This window comes from Empidonax traillii, unplaced genomic scaffold, assembly GCF_003031625.1.
Source record: "Empidonax traillii isolate 1590-97213 ecotype Southwest subspecies unplaced genomic scaffold, ASM303162v1 scaffold27:size3997909, whole genome shotgun sequence".
In the NCBI taxonomy this organism is placed as follows: Eukaryota; Metazoa; Chordata; class Aves; order Passeriformes; family Tyrannidae; genus Empidonax; species Empidonax traillii.
In genome coordinates, this window is record NW_020955220.1 from 3,528,356 (window position 1) to 3,546,618 (window position 18,263).

General features: G+C 35.3%; 1 protein-coding gene across 2 annotated transcripts in view; it reads right to left on the bottom strand.

Annotated features, from left to right (window-relative positions):
• Window positions 1–18,263, bottom strand: part of MYOF (myoferlin) — a 69,538-nt gene that overhangs the window by 20,350 nt on the left and 30,925 nt on the right. For both annotated transcript variants that reach the window (XM_027909309.1, XM_027909304.1), the window contains 17 exons: window positions 17,904–18,028; window positions 17,298–17,414; window positions 16,744–16,921; window positions 15,819–15,943; window positions 15,186–15,292; window positions 12,724–12,916; window positions 11,542–11,697; window positions 10,428–10,559; window positions 8,960–9,123; window positions 7,328–7,442; window positions 7,103–7,208; window positions 4,976–5,118; window positions 4,657–4,830; window positions 3,335–3,446; window positions 1,815–1,892; window positions 317–498; window positions 66–224 (listed from right to left, as the gene is read on the bottom strand). In XM_027909309.1, coding sequence (XP_027765110.1) covers window positions 66–224; window positions 317–498; window positions 1,815–1,892; window positions 3,335–3,446; window positions 4,657–4,830; window positions 4,976–5,118; window positions 7,103–7,208; window positions 7,328–7,442; window positions 8,960–9,123; window positions 10,428–10,559; window positions 11,542–11,697; window positions 12,724–12,916; window positions 15,186–15,292; window positions 15,819–15,943; window positions 16,744–16,921; window positions 17,298–17,414; window positions 17,904–18,028 — 2,366 coding nt within the window. The remainder of the gene's footprint in view (window positions 1–65; window positions 225–316; window positions 499–1,814; window positions 1,893–3,334; window positions 3,447–4,656; window positions 4,831–4,975; window positions 5,119–7,102; window positions 7,209–7,327; window positions 7,443–8,959; window positions 9,124–10,427; window positions 10,560–11,541; window positions 11,698–12,723; window positions 12,917–15,185; window positions 15,293–15,818; window positions 15,944–16,743; window positions 16,922–17,297; window positions 17,415–17,903; window positions 18,029–18,263) is intronic.

An 18,263-nucleotide genomic window follows, 5' to 3' on the forward strand; every position in this document is an offset into this window, starting at 1 on the left:
ATCACTTTAAAAGGATATATGTATCATATTATATTACACATACACACACAAAAAGAAACATATACCTTGTCTCTCAAAATAAGTTCTGCAGCAAAAAGAATGTCCCCACTAGCTTTGCCATTATTTGTTACAGGATACCAGAGTAGTTTTGGTGTGATGTCCTCTTCTGGGATTAACTTGACCATGGGGGAACAAACACTTCTTCCAAGGAATTCATCTTTACCCTGCACCCAAAAATAGCAATCACAGCCATTAATGTATTCTCAACTAATATAAATAAATAAAAAAGCAATCTGTGTAAAAGGATTTCACCTACCACTTGGTCACTGTCAAAAAGTTCAATAACAACTTTAGGTGGGTTTTGAGCTATTGTCTGTGGGTCCCCATAGATCTCAATTTCATTAAATATGAGAGTTTGGTCCCATGTAGGATTTAGAGTTGAATGAATGATCTCAGTTGTTTTGCTTTGATGGAGGAAAGAAACGTGAGCATACGGATCTGAAATATCATACAAAGATTAAAAGCACAGAATTACAGACAAACAAAATCCCATCAAGTCATAAAGCACACAATCACAATTTTAATCAAATACACTGTGTAATTTTTTTTGTGTTGTTACCAGCTCCAAGCCATTCTTTGTAAAACAAAAACAAACACATATACATAATTTGCATTTAATAGAGCAATTTCCATTTGATTACTAAATCGCTTCCTTTATTCAAGTCTTGATTAACAGAGTAATAAAGGGAAATGATAAAATACCTTGTAAATCAGAAAGAGAACCTGAAAACTAAAATGAAACATTGTCTATACTAATCTCCTCTTAAATCTTGTCTGTAGAAACTCTTTTTTGTTGTCTCCATTGATATACAGTCTCATAAATAATACAAAGAAATACTTCAAGTTCTGACTAGTTGCCAAATAACAAATTCTCTCAGACTATATAGTTCAGATCAATCTTTGCTTTTAAACATGCTTATTTATAGCAATCTCTTTTTGTGAAACAGCTGAATGATTAAAGTGGTCTAGGCCCAGTATTTGGCAGGTCTTTAAATCATCAAGAGCTCTTAGAAGGTATCTGAAGATGGTCATTAATGTTTCCTGTACAAATTGCAATTACCAAGGATTCAAGGCAATTTTAAAGGTTATCTTTAGGTCAGTTTCAATAGCTTCTGACTGGGTCCCTGATCAGAGTTTTACAAAATTTGGCTAATTGTTCAAGCTAATTTTAGGGGAAAGTAAAATGTAGATGAGCTAGTTTATGTATGACTGCATATGAGGTGCCTGTCCTGAATTACACATATGCAAATTAGAGGCATTTATTATTGTTTGTATTGCTTTTAAGTGCTGCATAGTGAAGTAAGACCAAATACACACAGGCAGTTGTACGAAACCTTCCTCATTTCCGAAAATATGTATAGGGCTATATCTTCTGTAACAAATGCATTACATTTACTCAATTATTACTTAGAACAGGGAGAAAAAGAAGGATGTAAATGGAGGATAATGGGGACAGAAAATTCATTTCAGCTTTATCTGTTGCTGAACTTCCTTAAAGGAAGTGTAAAATCTTATTCTTATAGAATCTAAATTCAATTTGCTCTCCAACTTCAAAGTGAAATTTTAATTTGAATTAGCAAAAATTGAATCTTTGATATACCTGGGTATTAGCCTGACCACAAAGATGCCAAATGGATACAAAGCTGAGACTTTCTTTACAGAACAGTTTTAGTAGCTGGGACCTACACACAGTCCTCAAGATGCTCTACAGCTAAATCGAGTTAGTGGTTAATGGCAAAAGGATTTTTCCATACCTGAAAAACTGTCTTTGTCTAAAGCCATGAGGTTTCTTGCCTGGTAGACATAACAGCGAAGATGGTAAGTATATACTCCTGTATCAAATAAATAAAACCAGTTCAAGTGCATTATACAGGCTTCTTTTCTGTAATGAAGATATTTTGAGTTTATTCAAATGACTTACACATTTTAACACAAGAACTGTAGTAACATTTTTGGTTTTCTTGTGACAGGTATATTAATACCAACGAGTTAGCACATGTTGTTCCAACATAAAACAGAAATTAAAAAGTGCCCTAATACTATTTGGGTTTTTTCACCATATGATCATCTAAAAATCCTTCTATTCAAAAACTCCTGTTTGAAACAGTATGACAGTCTAGCTCATCCAAAGATAATCAACAACTGGGCATTCCTGTGCTTAATTTAAGTATTCACGACAGCACTTCCTGGGACTTGAGTATTTCACATTTTTAAATCTTAGCTCTAGAAAATTATCCCAATTGCTACTGTGTCTCTTGAACTAAAAGATAAAAAAAAAAAAAAAACAAACCAAAAAAAAACCAAACACTGCAGGTAAGGTGGAATTACTTTAAAAAAAGATGTGAGAGTTGCCCAAACGAAGGACAGCATGTGGGGCAGTTACTACAGCTTTTCTATAAAAGACATCACCTTTAATCCTTTCAGCCCTTGAAAAAATTTGAGCCACTCACAGCCTCATTGAGCTGAAACCTCTGAACTCTGGCAGAAAAAGGTGTCATTTTCCACCCACTGTGGTCTTTATTAAAAAGAAACTGCAATAACTTTCCTCAGGTTCTAAAATATTTAAGATTTAGGCACCCATTTCCAGCAAGGAAGTCAAGTTGTGCAGAGTCCAACTAAAGACAAGTGTTCCAATCAGAGTTCCTCAAAAAGGATTTTAAATTTCAGAATTGGCCTCTATTCCTGTTAACTAGCACTGGTGGCTCCCATCTCAGTGTCCCTGCTTTTCTGAATCACATTACAGTGATTACAAGGCATTTAAAACCAATCCAGGTTGGCAAAGTTACAGTTTTGTTCACTTTGCCAACTCAGCTACATGGTACTGCTTCCTCTGGGATAGGCATTGTCTGACCCTGCACTGAGCTGGTTAAGTGAGCTAAAACAACAAAAAACTAACTGTACATACATCATCTGTGTTGCATTAGCTCCCTGCATTATCATGGAGGGAGCCCAATGCTAAAGATGCATCATTCAAGACAGCCTAAATTCAGGTGCTGGCAATAGTTAGCTAGACAGAATTCCTGTCCCATACAGATCTTAAAAAGGGCTGTGTGACAGTGAACTAAAACATCAAAATGACTAACTGTAACTTTTATTTTAATAACCTAAATAGGGCCCAATCAGGGATCAAATAGTCATTTTAACAGAAGGTATATAAAGCTAGATGCAAAACACAAAGAATTCAGTTTGAAGAAAAAAAAAATCTGTTTGATTCTGTTAGAAACCAGGGAGAAACAGACATGATTTTTAAGAAAGGAATTGTTAAAATACCTACTGTCAAAATAGCAGGAAACAAGGGGTGTATTAGCACCAAACACCTTTGTAGCTGACTCCTTGGTTTTGTCAGAACTCTTTCCTTCTGCATCATCAACACTGGTGTCTGCTCCCTGAAGTTATATAAAGAAAAAAAAGTTATTGAGTATTTACAAATATTTACTCAAATAGAAGGAATCTGAGAAAAGAAGACTGTGTGTGTGAATTTATGGGTTTCAGTCTCTCCTCCAGGACAAGGAGAAATTTACTTCTGTGAGTAAATGTACTTCAAGATGTTTACTCATGTCCAGAGGTCATTTCCTGCTGCCACTGAAGCTGTGCAGAAATCATACCCCATCATTTCATCTTACTTCCAGGATGTCCTGTGTCTGGAGTTACATTGGCTACCTCTCAGCTCAGACCAAAGGAGAGGTTGCAGGTGTCCTGCACTGCACTGGTGCAGAGAACTGCTCTAAGGTTTTATCCAAGCAATAGCCCAGGAAGTACAGACATAAACAAAACTGAAAGAGGAATTATTAAACTCTGTGAAACCAAATTATGTGGAGAAAGAAAATCCTCTCAGTGAATCCTTGGTCAACACTTGATGTAAAAAAGAGAAACAAATCAAGAAAAAAGTGCAAACTGTTGTTAATGGTGTACAATCAGATTCAGAATTCCTATATATTTTATAAAAACAAAGTAGTCTTTCCACACTACTTGCTACAATTTGTATTTTGGTAAATAGAGCTTATCTGTGAAGCTGTATAACCTGAAAATTGAGGAATAATTACGTTCTGGTCATCTATTTGTGATGTATGACATTCTGGTTTCTCCAGCACTTGCTGTCCTTTCTTGTGTTTGGTTGTTTATACATGCAAATACTAATCGGGGGCAGCTGTTTCAGTGCCTGTTGTTTGCTGTGCTGATGTTAATATATCTAAATTAAGTTCATGAAGAGCTTGAGCTACCTTTTCACTTCTTTTTACTTAAAGAAGGCTTACCTAGTAATTTAGCCTTTTGCTCTAAATCTCATGTAATGTAGTAAAAAAAAAATTGACAAATAAAGCAATAAATACAATAAAAAGTTAATATAAAAAATAAATTTATATAATGCCTAATATTTTCTATGCAATATAAAATATAAAAAATTAAATACTAACATAAGAGCTTCTACTCCAACTTTAATGGTCCTTTTCATACTTTGAATATAAACTGTATTAGTTTCTTAGTTACGTATCAGTCTAACAATTAGTCTAACAGACTATAATGACTGATATACTTGCTTATTTACTGTGAATTAACAGTTTGACCTTTGAAAGCCTTTTTTGATACTCTGTCCCTTACCAGAGCACCTTCAAGTTTAAAGATAGCTGCAGCACCATGTGTCTCTGAGGGAGCCATTTTTCGTCTCCATCGTCTTCGGCGGAAAGTATCAGAACTGCGTTGTTTCCCGTGAAATTTCCAGCCAATCAAGGAAGCATATTCCCATCCTTCTTGATCTTCATATGATGACATTCCCTAGAAGACATAAATTGTTGTTATCTGCAGTGTTGTATGTCTGTAATGAAAAAAATGCAGATTTTTTTTTTTTTTAAAAAAAGGAAACTCAAACTGTTACAATGAGCAAGTCCCTAACGGGAGACTGGATCTCTCTTTTGCTTACCCTTCCTGCTGTTACTGCTTCAGGTAGATCCCTCCTACGTCTCCGCACCAGTCTTCGTCGTCGATGTGTGTGGTACATTTTTTCTGCAGCAACCCATGACTTGGGCTTAGTGTCTGGAGGAATAGTAATTCCATATTCCCATCCTAAAACAGAATTGACTAGTTGGTATATTTTCAAAAATAGAAGCAAGACATAAAGAAGAAAAGCAAGGGAAATAGAGTGACTGTACCTACAGGGGATGAAGCTTTATCATACAAGACTATTCAGCGTTGCAGAGCCTAAATGGTCAATAGCAAGGGGCAACTGGTGACATTTTAATGATGCTGTGTCATAACATATGTGACAATAAAAACCTCAACATTAAAACAGATACAATATACTTCAAGTTCTTTTCTTCTCATTCTTGTTTTTTTTTCAAATGTTGATATCACATTTTCATACTTCACCACAGGAAAAACTCATCTTTAAATTTAAATAAGAGTTGAATGTTCTGTGCACTCTTGTGCAGCTTGCCTTTTAAAGGCACATCAACTATATAAACTCTGATCATAAAACTTTAAAAACTGGTAAACCTGTTACTGTACTTTGGCTTTACATATTATAATTCATTTGCCAAATATCTAGGACTTTAAATTAAAGTCATCTCATTAAAAAGTTATGGCAGACTCCTAACAGAGGTTCTGATTAACACAGATATCAACACTAAGATAAATAAAAGATTTTTTTTCCGTCCTAATAGCTGGTTGTTTCACTTATATTTAAAAGCAGTAACTATTTGAGAGTTTTCAGCTGGTTTAGAAAAAATGAAAATTCATTATAGTTTTGCAAAATTCTGGGCTTTCCAGAATCTCCCAAGATCTTCCCTTTTGTTTTCATTATTCATTTTCAAGCTATCAAATCAATGTCCTGTAAACTTTGCTATGATACATTGCCTTTTCCTATTGCTGTAGAATCCAAGTTATGGTCTTATGAAGTTGTTTATATCCCAACTTTCTAAGCTGGTAGCAGTTTTAATTTAGTATAAGTAATGAGCATGTGGAAGTCAAAGCAACTCCAGGAAAAATGGTGCACTTAGGATTTTCTAACCTCATCAGGATAGCAGTACATCTAATCTGAAAAACTCTGTATAGGAGCACCAGGCTCTTCACAAAAAGACTTTGAAGTATTTTTTCATTTCAGAATTGCCTAAGAATCAGTTGCATACTGTCCATTTCATCCTGATCAGTCCTGCATGTCTCTCTTCCCACACAAATTCAGTGCGGTTATTTTGCTCTCAGCAATACAGGAATCCTTCACACACTTGTGTGGTGTGTGAGCAACACGAACAAGTTCCTCACTTCTTTTAGTCCCCAGACCTCCTGATTCACTTCTTAGCATTGTTTGACAACTCATCACATGGCTAAAGGTTCCCAGGTAAATTACTAGAAATACCCAAATCTAGCTCTGCCACATATTCTTGGTGCACTTACAGAGGTTTCATGTCTCAAGTTTTTGACTTCTCCAAAAAAAAATCATTTACCACTACTTAACCATGTCTTATGGGCCCATTCTAACCACTGGACTGCATTAAGACCGGACCTGCGAAAAATGTTCTGGAAGCTTACTTAAAAAAAGGGTGTGTTCTATTTCCAAGCCTGCTGTTTATACACACAGCTTTCCCATCTGAAACCTCTCATGTTAATAGACTGTTGTTTGCATTAACCTTCATTTTTTTAAGTTGTCAAAGCTTTTGCCTCAAAATTGTCATCTGCTGCTGTAGTTAAGGCTAGCATACAGCTTCTTAGACTATGAGATTCTTTAGTAAGCACTTATAAATGCATTTATTACGTATCCTGTACAAAAGAGCTTTTGATCTAAAAAAGGTTCAATGAGAATGGTGAGTTTGATGGAACAGTGATAAAAATAGAAAAAGAAACAGATGCAGACAGTGAACACTTTCTCAAGGTCATTTAATTTGATTCCTCAAGCAACTCAATCCAAATATTTCCTTGATACTTTTCCACAGGGCAACCACTATCATGCCCAGGATATTGCCCCAGTCATGATGTATGTCCCAGTCATGATATTGATCCTTCAGTATCAACAACAGATTGTCCTAATAATCAGCAGATAAACAGTAAATCTTACCATGCTCATCCACTGCTCGATTTAGATCAGATTTCCAAGCATCATCTTCCCACATCCATCCAAGAGGACATGTGAACTCACGTGGGGGTGGAGCTTTTTCTCCATTCTTTTATGTAGGGAAAACATAACAGTTCTGTGCATTAATAGAGCAAATACACTGTGTACCAAAACATAGAACTCCTTCTCTTAAACCTTTACTTATCCAGTGAAAACTTTAAGTCTCACCACATCTGTGTAACTATCCTCAGATGCTTTCCATTCCCCTCCAGGATAGCGACTCTCATTTTCATACACTTCATCAGTAAACTCAGTATGACCAGCATCAGCTTCAGTCAACAAACTGCACACCCAAAACAAATATAATAATAAATCAAAAATATTTTAGTTCACTACAGAGAAACATATAGAAACAAAGTACAGAATGTGCACATATGGTGGTATTCAGGATTTCCATCTATATGAGGGACACTTATTTCCTTAGAATGTCTTTCTTAAACGGAAGCAACTCCAGTAATAGTAAGCAATAAGAGAAACATTACCCATAAATATGAGTGACTAGCATGAGTATTTTAACTGCTGTGTTATTCAGGATCTGCTTTCAATATGTCCTCTTAGAAAAAGAAAAAAACAACATATATTTAAGTGAAGGAAATCCCGAACTGCGTATGGCAGTTACATGTGTCTCTAAAGTGCACGCATCTATGCATGCACCAAAATTTGGCAAAAGTACTTAATTTTGTTTCCCTTTATGCTGTTGCCAAGACAAGCAATCAGCTGGGTAATATTTTCTAATTTGCAAGTAAAAGAAACGAGGGAGCATTAAATCAGTCAAAAGCCTTTTGCTTTCCCTCAGTTGCTCACTGCAGTTCAGAACGCACCGAAATGTGTTCTACACTGCCATTTGCTGGCCAAATAGAGCCAGGCAGATCTTCCCCAGTAAAAGCAGATGCATGGCAAAACCATGCATTTCAACAGGAGGGGTTTTTCTGTTATCTGAGAAAATATCTCCATGTTATTGCTTTTCTTCATTCAGATTATTCACTGAAATAAAAGCTATTAATTTAATATGAAAAAAACCCCCATCCATTCATACCTATGACATATACAATATTAAAATTAATCAAATAATAGTACACATTTTTCCTGCTGGTTATTCCACAGCAACAGTTCCGTATTTTTTTCACTATCATAACACAAGAATTTAAAATGGGGTGAATATTTTCTTTAAAGAAAGAAGAAAATAGTCTCTTTCTTGTGCTGGCTTTTCTTTATGAAACAAATCATGTACTCAGTCTGGTCAATGGAACTTCTCAACATTTAATGAAATAAACACAAAAAGCCATCCAGTGTATATGAATCACCACACAAATGCTGTGACGGTGTTGTTACAACACAAATCAAAGCTTTTCACTGGGTATCAGGGTTAAGTTTCTGCCTAGGGAAGACCCAGCAATCCAAGGGTCTTGTCCGAAACAATCCCAGCTGGATCTCTGATTCTCACACAGACACACATAAACCTCACAGTAGCTTTCCAGGCATGAAATACTATTATTATCCCTTTTATAAAGATGAGGCACTGAGACCCAGAGGATATAAGCAATATAGCCATCATGACATGGGGACTGCTAAACCATAAGCTGGTTCCTAGGAAATGCATGAATTCTTTCTGTTGCCTGTTTTATTTTACTTTTTAAAAGGTGAATTTTAGCCTTATTAACTAGCTTTGACTATCAGCTGTTCTTTTCTGTCATAGCATGTTCAACTTAAAATCTCCTCAGTCAAGAAAACATAGAGGAACTTTTAGTCTACGCTACAAATGTCTTTATTGCTGCCTGCGTAAAATTAAAAAAATCTGACCTTCTTTCAGGATCAACCATCCATTCTCCTTCCCACTCCCAGCCCTTTGGGGGTAGAAAGTACTCTTTTTTCAGTTTGATTTTTCCTGTGACATCAGAAAACTTGTGGCGACCAACAAGTCCTGAGGTACCCCACTTTCCAAAAAGGAAAGCCTGATTTTCATACTGTGTGGGAAGAAAGTAAAAATCAAATTATTATTTAGGAATAATAAACAAACATATATGTGAATTTTACAAATGAAACATTCTACTATATATTTCCTTTTTCTGAAATTAAGTACCCCCTTTCCCCATTACTCTGCAATGTCATCATTAATTTCTTTATTTCATTTTCTTCTATGCTGCATGGTAAAGCAAATCTCAATTTAATGCCTCTCTACAACTACACTCAAGCTTCCTCAAAATTAAAGCTCTTTTAATTAAAAACTGTTACATTATTCAAACAAGTTCCTTCTGTTCCTTAAATGCACAACTCTGTCATTCTTTTCCATTTCAAATCTCCTCCTATTTAGAATACCTTATTTTGTAACATGGAAAACTGCATTAAAGTCTTTTCATAGTAGCTACCAGGGACATGATTCTGATGTCAGCCCAGTTTATATATAGTCTACTTCCCTTCCTGAGATTATTTGTAATTTATGATGGTCTTGGGTTTTCTGCTCTTAACTCCTGTAAAATTGTTGCATTGCTGTATGAAGAGCAAAAAATGAGACATTCAATAGTCTCTTAAACTCTATACTTAAAAAATGGCTTTGAACATCCATTGCTTCAAGCAATTTACTACACCACTACTAAACATTTAAGCATAACTGTAGTGGTGACACCATTGTAAAAATGTCTTGTTTCATTAGCTATTTTACTGATATTGGATTATATGCACCATTGGGTGATGTGGCATATAAAAGACACCTGCCACTTACCATTAGCATTCAAAATCTCTATTATATGCTGTGAGACTATTTCAAGCATTTTTATTCTTACCTCTTACTTCTATCAAAATAGCCTTTTATCATCAAAATCTACTGGTTTGGACCAGTTTTCCCGTAGCAGTAAATTTTCCACTGCTACAAAAGAACCATTATTAAGCTAAACCACTTGTATTCGAGTATAATTTGTAGAAGTGAAGAAGCAATTTAAAAAAAAGGGTTATTGCCATGCCAAAACATAATGGTCTAGATCTCAATCTTAATTACACTGATAAAAATCTAAAATAAATGTCTCTGAAATCACTGGAGTTAACCAGATTTGTACCTGATTAACCTGTTCAGAATCTGGTCTCCTGAATTTCATCTGCTAGGCACAATGGACTTGATCATTAATTGCCTCCAATGGGGTCAACTTGTTTTATTGTAATAAATACTATTCTACCTTTCTGTCCAGCTTGCAAAGAAATTCAGAAGAGCTCAAATTGCATTGAATGCCTAAGACTTATGTCCAAATTTAGTGTAAGAAAGCAATGATGGACATACCATTTCAGCAAAAACACTGAATGTTCCTTCTGCAAAGCTATTAAACTTCTTTTCCACTGCACCGAGCCCAAGCCAAATATTAATTCGCAACTCTGCAGGCATTTTGACATCTTTCGTCTTGTCCTGTGGGTACTGGCACACAAACAAAAATGTTACTCTTTGTTATGTTATGCAGGTATTGTAGATTTTAGTGAAACATATACAATAACATAGAGATATAAGTAATAATACATGATTTATTTATCACTTCCTGTAGTGCTTTTTCTCAAAAACCAGTAATAAATAGTCCAGGAAGGAAACATTCCTTAAATAATACCTGCCTAGGGCATGGTAAAACCAAACACAGTAACAGCAGTATCATCCCTGTTCCTCTATATTCTCTCCCAAGTTTCATTCAACAATAAGATTTTAATTTTGACAGTAACTTCATTGTTGATGCTCGAGTTTCTTGCCAGGACACTCTGGAAATGCAGAGGTTTGTTGGGATGGTTCACTACACACAGAATCAATGCAGGACAAGGGGGCTTGCAAAGAACCACGAAGGTTCAGGCTTGTCTATGTTGAAGCATTAATCAATATAACTATTACTACATTGACAAACTCTGTAAGTGCTATTGTTTTACAGTCAGATTGCTTTTTTCTGGTTAAATTAAAGATAATATAAACTTAAATGGACAAAGGTATTCCTATTCAAGAGTAAGACTCAATTCAGAGAGACGTAACTTCTGGGTGTTGACATGCTCCGTATTACCTGCTTAGAAAACCATCAAAAACTTTGAATGGGTTTTTGGAACTTCTCTGACTTACACTTATTATTCCCTTTGAAAGTCTCCATTCATGTCCAACCCGAAAATACAAACAGTAACACTTTTAAAAGTCCTATCACAATTTTGTGCTCTTTTAGAAAAGTCTCAGAGATGGAGGGCAATCTGGTTCTAACTGGCTTATGATGAATTTACAATTTCTGTTATATTTTGAAGAAGCTATATGCAGTTGGCTTTTAATCTGTCCTCGGTTTTGACATCTCATATTACATAGTTTGTTTGCATGTTTCATGCTCATGTCAGAAGTTTAGGGAGTTAATCATTCCTTAGGAAGAAAAAAAAAAAAGTACCTTTAAAAAGATTGTTTGGGTCTTTCCACAATATTTACCAGATGATTCAGGGCTCGTTGTGGAATACAGGACTTGGTGTGCAGGAACACGAGCATATGCCAGTCTTTTCTCCCCTCGGATCATCCATATGATTACATCAGGCATACTGTTCTGTGGCTGCAGATTATTTGTGGGGAAAGGAAAGTTTACAACAGTAATTAACAGAACACTAGGTTAAGATAATCTAGTGCTTAGAAAACAGAAACATAAATTAGGATTTACGTCTAAGGATTTATCACTAAGAATCAACAATTGCCACGAATTTATTATAAATGGAGGAAATTGTTTTTCTTTGCAAGTAAAGCAATACATAATTCTGAAAGAATCATATAAGATACCATTTAGATTTTTGGAAGACAATTAGTTCTACTAAAAAAACAATTCTTATGTATTTTCTAAATTTTTCTAGAGACATTTTATACCTCAATCCTTTTATGGCAACTGCAGCGACTGATCCCAAATGCTAATGCATTGAATTGACCTGCTACATATTTAAGGGCTTGTGATGCTTCCATATTAAGGGTATGTCATCATAAGATTTTTAGCAGAAGACATAAACCAGCTATTATATTTTTGCAGTTTGTATACATCTTTTATGCTAGCTGCAAGTCTGCTCTTTTTTCTAATCAGTATCTTTTCAGAGCAGAAGCAACAAATCAAATATTTCTATAATGTTGTGAAAACCAATTATGAGATAGCAGTGATGAAAACAGGAAATGTTGCTGAAGACGTAAAAAACACAGAAACAAACAGATTTAACTCTGTTAGAAGTTGATTTCTGTGGCTAACAAGCTGTGGAAAGATAACATATATCCTGCGGTCCCTGAACCAGCAATGTGACTTGCAATTCTGGAAGAAAGGAAAGGACAAAATACAATGACTTTAAACAGAATAGAGGCTATTCCATAAATCACAGAGTGTTCATTACCCAACACACAATCTCAGTGAAGACAGGTAACACATAAGAACGTTATGTTTAAGTAAATCTTAATTACAGATGAAAACATGTTTACTTTCACAGCATATAAAATTACCTTCCTAAAGGAGAGTAGATATTGCTTGATCAGCAGTGAACTTTACACCCATTTGTGTTACACAGGTATTGCTAAACTAACTGAATCACCAGTATTGTGTAGTACTAACCTCTTCACTCAGTTGCAGTAATTTATCCAACCAATCCTCAATTTCTGTCAGAGTGGCTTTCACATCAGTAGCTTCATTTCTCATCCTTGCTGCTGCTTCTCCAATCTGCTTGAGAGACTTGAGGCGCAGTTTTTCTATCTGAGTGTCAAGGACTGTAATATTAGATTTGCCTTCTATGAGGGGAAATGGTTTACTGAAAAGAGAATAAAAATTTTGATTAGTAATCTTAGTGGATTTTATGTAGCCACACACTGAATACAGACATGACAAGAGATTGAGCGCCACTTTTTCCTGCTATTGAAAATCACTGGAATAGTGCTATAGCATTTATTTCCCCAGAGATTTCCACCTGATGAAGTGTTTACAGTAAGCAAGGGAAATGGTTTACTTAAATATGCAAACAACAGTTTGATGTGTATGCTTTAATGAAATTGCTGCTAACCAAACAAAGCAAAATCCATTTCCCTACATATTCACATGAAAAAAATTACTGTCTCAGAATGTACATCTCAAAAATGAAATCAGTGCCTTCAGACCAAGATTAGGTTCTTTTCCTTCACTGGAAATTGTAAATTCTCAGAAACTCAGTATACAAATATGTCTTGTGTCTATGACTATGCTTATCTAACCCTCTGGCAAAAAACATCTAAGAACTCTAAAAAAAATCCATGACATTGAACTTCTGAGTCACCAGAGGGCAGAGTAACTACTCAAGAGAACCAAGAAATCATGGAACCATAGAATATCCTGAGTTGGAAGGGACCCACAAGGATCATTGAGTCTATGCTCTGCACAGGACAACCCCAAAAAGTCACACCATGAGTCTGAGAGTGTCACAGTAAAAACAAGGAGAAATGAGTTTTTTTGAGTTGGAGGAGGTTTGAGGAAAAGGCAGCTTTTCAAAGATCAGTGACTGTATCCCTTTAACACAGTTCATTAGGGCGTCTTTAATATGATCCTTTAGAAAGAGTGTAAAAATTTACAAAGACATTGTCTAGTTTGAAAAGGCTGACTCTTCTTTGACCTACTTTTAATGACATGCTATGCACTTCGAAGGGTTTTGATTCTGTAAAACCTTGATGCTGACTATTGTGCCTTCCACTGCAGTTAGTTCTACTAATCTGAATGCAACTGCTGTCTGCCCTGAGTGCAAGTACTTAGACATAAATCGAATGTACCAGATCAGAAGTTCCAGAAAGTAACCTCATTTTAGGTTTAAGTAGTGCACTGAAAACTCTCCTAAACTCCTAACTCATTTAAAGGTTAGCATGAGAAGGAGAAATCTTCTATGAATTCAACATAAGAAATTATGTCTTTGACAGAGGTTCTATGAGCTGAAAAAAACCCAGTATCCCATGAACAACAGGAAGATCTTTTGGTGGATATATCTAGGTGTTAATGCTCCATAACTGTTGAGCAATACTTTATAAAACAATGGACTGAACTAATAACAGTGCAGAGATGTGCCAGGATGATGAGCTGACCTGCAGTTCCCACACTCACTAGATGGCTCCATGTGACAACAGTTTGCCCTTCACATTTTGCTTTCCTAGACTGCATCAGTCCTTCCTGCTTTCTTCCAGATCACAGCAGGTATTCTATGAAGTTACTAGTTTGTATTTTGACATAAGCTTTCTACCATATAATTTTTTGCTAGTATATAGTGACTTCCACTGTTTGCTTTTTCCTCTGTTCAGTCTTATATTGGCTCTACAACTTGTTGACTTTGTTCTTTCAATTCATGTTCCATGTTATTTCCTCTTATGGATAATCACTGTTCTGTAATTTTTTCCTTTCCTTTTCCTGTGCTGTTTCAGCACCCACTTGTTTACTCTCCCCACCTCGATAACTCATTCTGTTAATGTCTCTTTCTCATACAATTCCTACCTCTCTATTTAGAATATATTCTCTTTCAAAACGCTAAATGCTGGCTCCTATTGCCTTCTCTGAACAATCCCATACACACAGACATGTTGACTAAAGACTTATTTAAAAATACAGTTTTTATGGCCATTTGTCTTCCACAGCTTTTGACCTTCTGTTTTGGGCTTACCAGTAAATCACAGAATTTCTTCCCTCTTCAGTTTCAGAAATAACATTGAAACATGGGTAAACCAAAGGTACATGGGGAATTTTAAAGAAGGCAAAATGGTAGAAAGACAGCAGAGAGCCCTAATTTCCCATTTGTAGACTTTTTTCAAGAGATACTCCTTTATCACTGTCAGTAATAAAACTATCCTGAGATAAAGGGGAATTACAAAACTAGATGGATTACTTCACTGGCAATATTCATGATGTTTTACTACTTTCAGAGACTTTTGGAATTCCAGTCCTTAGGTCAGTTCATAGAGATAGTCAGTTTTATAGTCCTTAGAATTTGTTTTCTGACTTAGTAGAGGCAAAAACAAAGATTCTGAGCAGGCCTAGAATGACAACAAAAGAGATAAAAAAGGTACTTTTACCTTATATCTTCTGTGAGTTCATCAATCAGCTTCAACCACATCTCAGCTAATCGGTTTTCAGAAATTTTAGCCTGCATTCCTGATTTTAAGGTGGCTAAGTTGGATTGCTGAGGAATTTAAAAGAAAAGCATTTGCACTCATAAACTTCCATTGGGGTTTATGTTCAATAGGAGTTTCAAGACTTTGATCTTATTTATTTGTCTGTGTAAAGACCAAATCAAAAAAACCTCAGATGTTCAAACTCGATTCATATTTAACAGGACTATTGTGATGTTTGTCCTCACTGTATTTAAAAATACATGATATTGCACCTGGCTGATAAAACAAAAAACAGTTCCACAGACTTAAAATGCCGCTAACCAATACCAAGGACTCCTCCTTCCTCTGGGAACTCCCTGCAGATTTAATCAGGAGTGTATTGAGCCTTGCAAAAATGCAGACCTATGATTAACAGTGCCATTTGTTACACTGAGCTGTGTTTAATTTTGAATCAGAAAAAACGAGGTAAAGAGTCAGAAAACTATTCCACAATTTGCTCAAAACGTCACTTTTTGATTACCTCTAAATGAAAAAAAAAAAAAAAAAGTAAAAATGAAAAGCATGGCAGCAAAAGAAAGATTTTAAGTGTCTTACCAGTCTTTCAGCCATGTTTAGGAGCACATTCACGGCATCTAATCTGTGACTTATGTCCTCCCAAAAGGAAGTCAGTGTTACAACCGGCTTTGTGTTTGCCCATGGCAAGTAGTAATAATAATTACCTGGTGTGAAACATTTGCATATTAGATTTGGAATTCATGGCAAGAGTATATACTGTACACTGTTGCTATATTTATTTCATTTATGTACTACAAATCATGAAGAACATGCAAGCTAGTCCAAATTCATCAAAGGATTTGTTTTATTTTTAAGCCTATGTAGCATCCGTTGAATGGCAAGCTTTTACTTCAAATTGTTTCAAAACCCAACAGATTTTTAAAAAAATAAATTAGCTGTTAATATGAAATAAAATATTCAAATAATTATTTTCCAGATTAGGTCTGATTACTTCATTTAATACAAATGGAAGAAATACTCCTCTTGACAGTTAAAAAAAAAAAAAAAAAAAAAAAAAAGGCAAAATATATTTTCTTGTGATCTAGCTAGGCTGGTTTTTTTTTTTCCAGGCTGCAAGATGCATGGCTTAAAAACAAGTTATTATTTTATTCTAAATCAGAATATTCAAAAAGTGTTTTCCCTATTTAATCCCTAGATACCAGTAAAATAACGTGATTTTTTTCCTTGCAAATTTTCCTATGCACCTCTAGGACATGGGCAAAAGATTTCACTGAATTCTGTCAAATTCTCATTAATAACCCCAGTAGGCTTTGCAGTATGTATTCCATAAATGCAACTTCATCCCAAAAGCTTTGAAAAGCCACACTCTCTGTCACATTTTCAGTAAATGTGCAGTGCAGTCAGGGCTGACATTCCAAAGCTATAAAATAGCACCTCAAACCCCAGAATACCTCCAACACCAGAATTTTAGAGTATTTCATCCCCATACTGGCAGCATCCTTACCATCAAAAACAGCACTACTGTACTGAGTTGTTGATGCCAAAGGTTTACAGGTGGTGTCAAACTTATTGCCGTAGTTCCCAATGCTAACCTCGAACTGAATGGGCTCCCCAGTGTCTTGCAGCATGGTGGCAGAATGAAACACAGCGGCCAAGCAGAACTTCCGCCGGCGCTGGTATTTCTGCAAGAACAACCTTTTTACTTCCGTTTCAATATTTGTAAAACATGATCCACAATGACAGAGAAGAAGAGCAATAATTTCTTAATGGAAATAATAACTTTAATAGTTTTACCATTTTCTGAGAAGCAACCAAACCATGTAACATGTATAATAAATTACATTATTATGATATTAAAAAATGTTTCAAATTAACAGTTCTTGCTATGAGGGTCCATTTTTGTAGCCACCACTCCCCAGTCACCAATAACCACGAGTAAATACCTCTTTGAATTCAGAGATTCAACTCTTGTTTTGATTTTAGTGAGTTAGATCATTCTCCAAAGACAATCAGCCAAGGCACCTCTCTATCATCAACAAAGATAAAACAAGGATTTACCTCAACAACCAGTAAGTCATCACTGGGAATCATCTCTAACTTTTTATTAACAGGTTTGTTATCTAGTACTGTAGACAGTTCAACCAGAATTCTCCCTCTATAAGCAACTCCTTCTCCCTGAAACATAAACACACATCAAATCCCATTTTATATATTTGTCCTGCAGAAGCATACTCTTTCTTTAGCTGTACGTGATTCTGGCCTCACTGAAGTGTTCTCAAAACTCCTGCAGAGGCATGAATGTACATATGTGAACAAGTGAAATAAAGCACTTGGCTTTAATTAATGCTAGAGGTAAAAAACATACTTATGTAATCAAGGAAATAAGAAATTCAAATGTGTGCAAAGATGCAGTTACTGAAAATCATCAAAAACACTGCTGCTGCTGCAAAAAACACCTTTAAAATGAAGACAGATAAGAATGGTAAACATTATTATACTTCCTTAATAATCTTAAATATAAAATATTATTCAAAAAGAAACACCAAAGGGAACACAATGTGAAACAACAACAAAAAAAGACAACCCATTAAAATTAATTCTTTCATTAATTAGAAACAATTGGGTTTAATTCATTTATTAAAATCAATTAATAAGGAAACTGACCTTTCCAAAGTTTAATTCATCATATGGGTCTGGGAATCCAGTGTATTCTCTTGGACTTCCGTAAAAGTTTAGGTAACAAGGCCCAAATGTTGGTAAAAAGCCAACTTCAGTTTCTCCAGTGTTTACTGACAGAAAACATTACCATTATAACCTTGTTAATTACTGAGCTAGAGAGGCAACTAACATTACTATCAAATCCAGTGGAATGAATGTTAGATATTAGTTAGGTATTAGTATTAGTAATGTAAGAACACTTTATTCTCTAGAAATACCATATGAATGTAAAGTATTATACTGTACTTGTTCCTAACTTCCTTCCTCATTGTACAATACTTATATTAAATATCACTTCATGGAGTA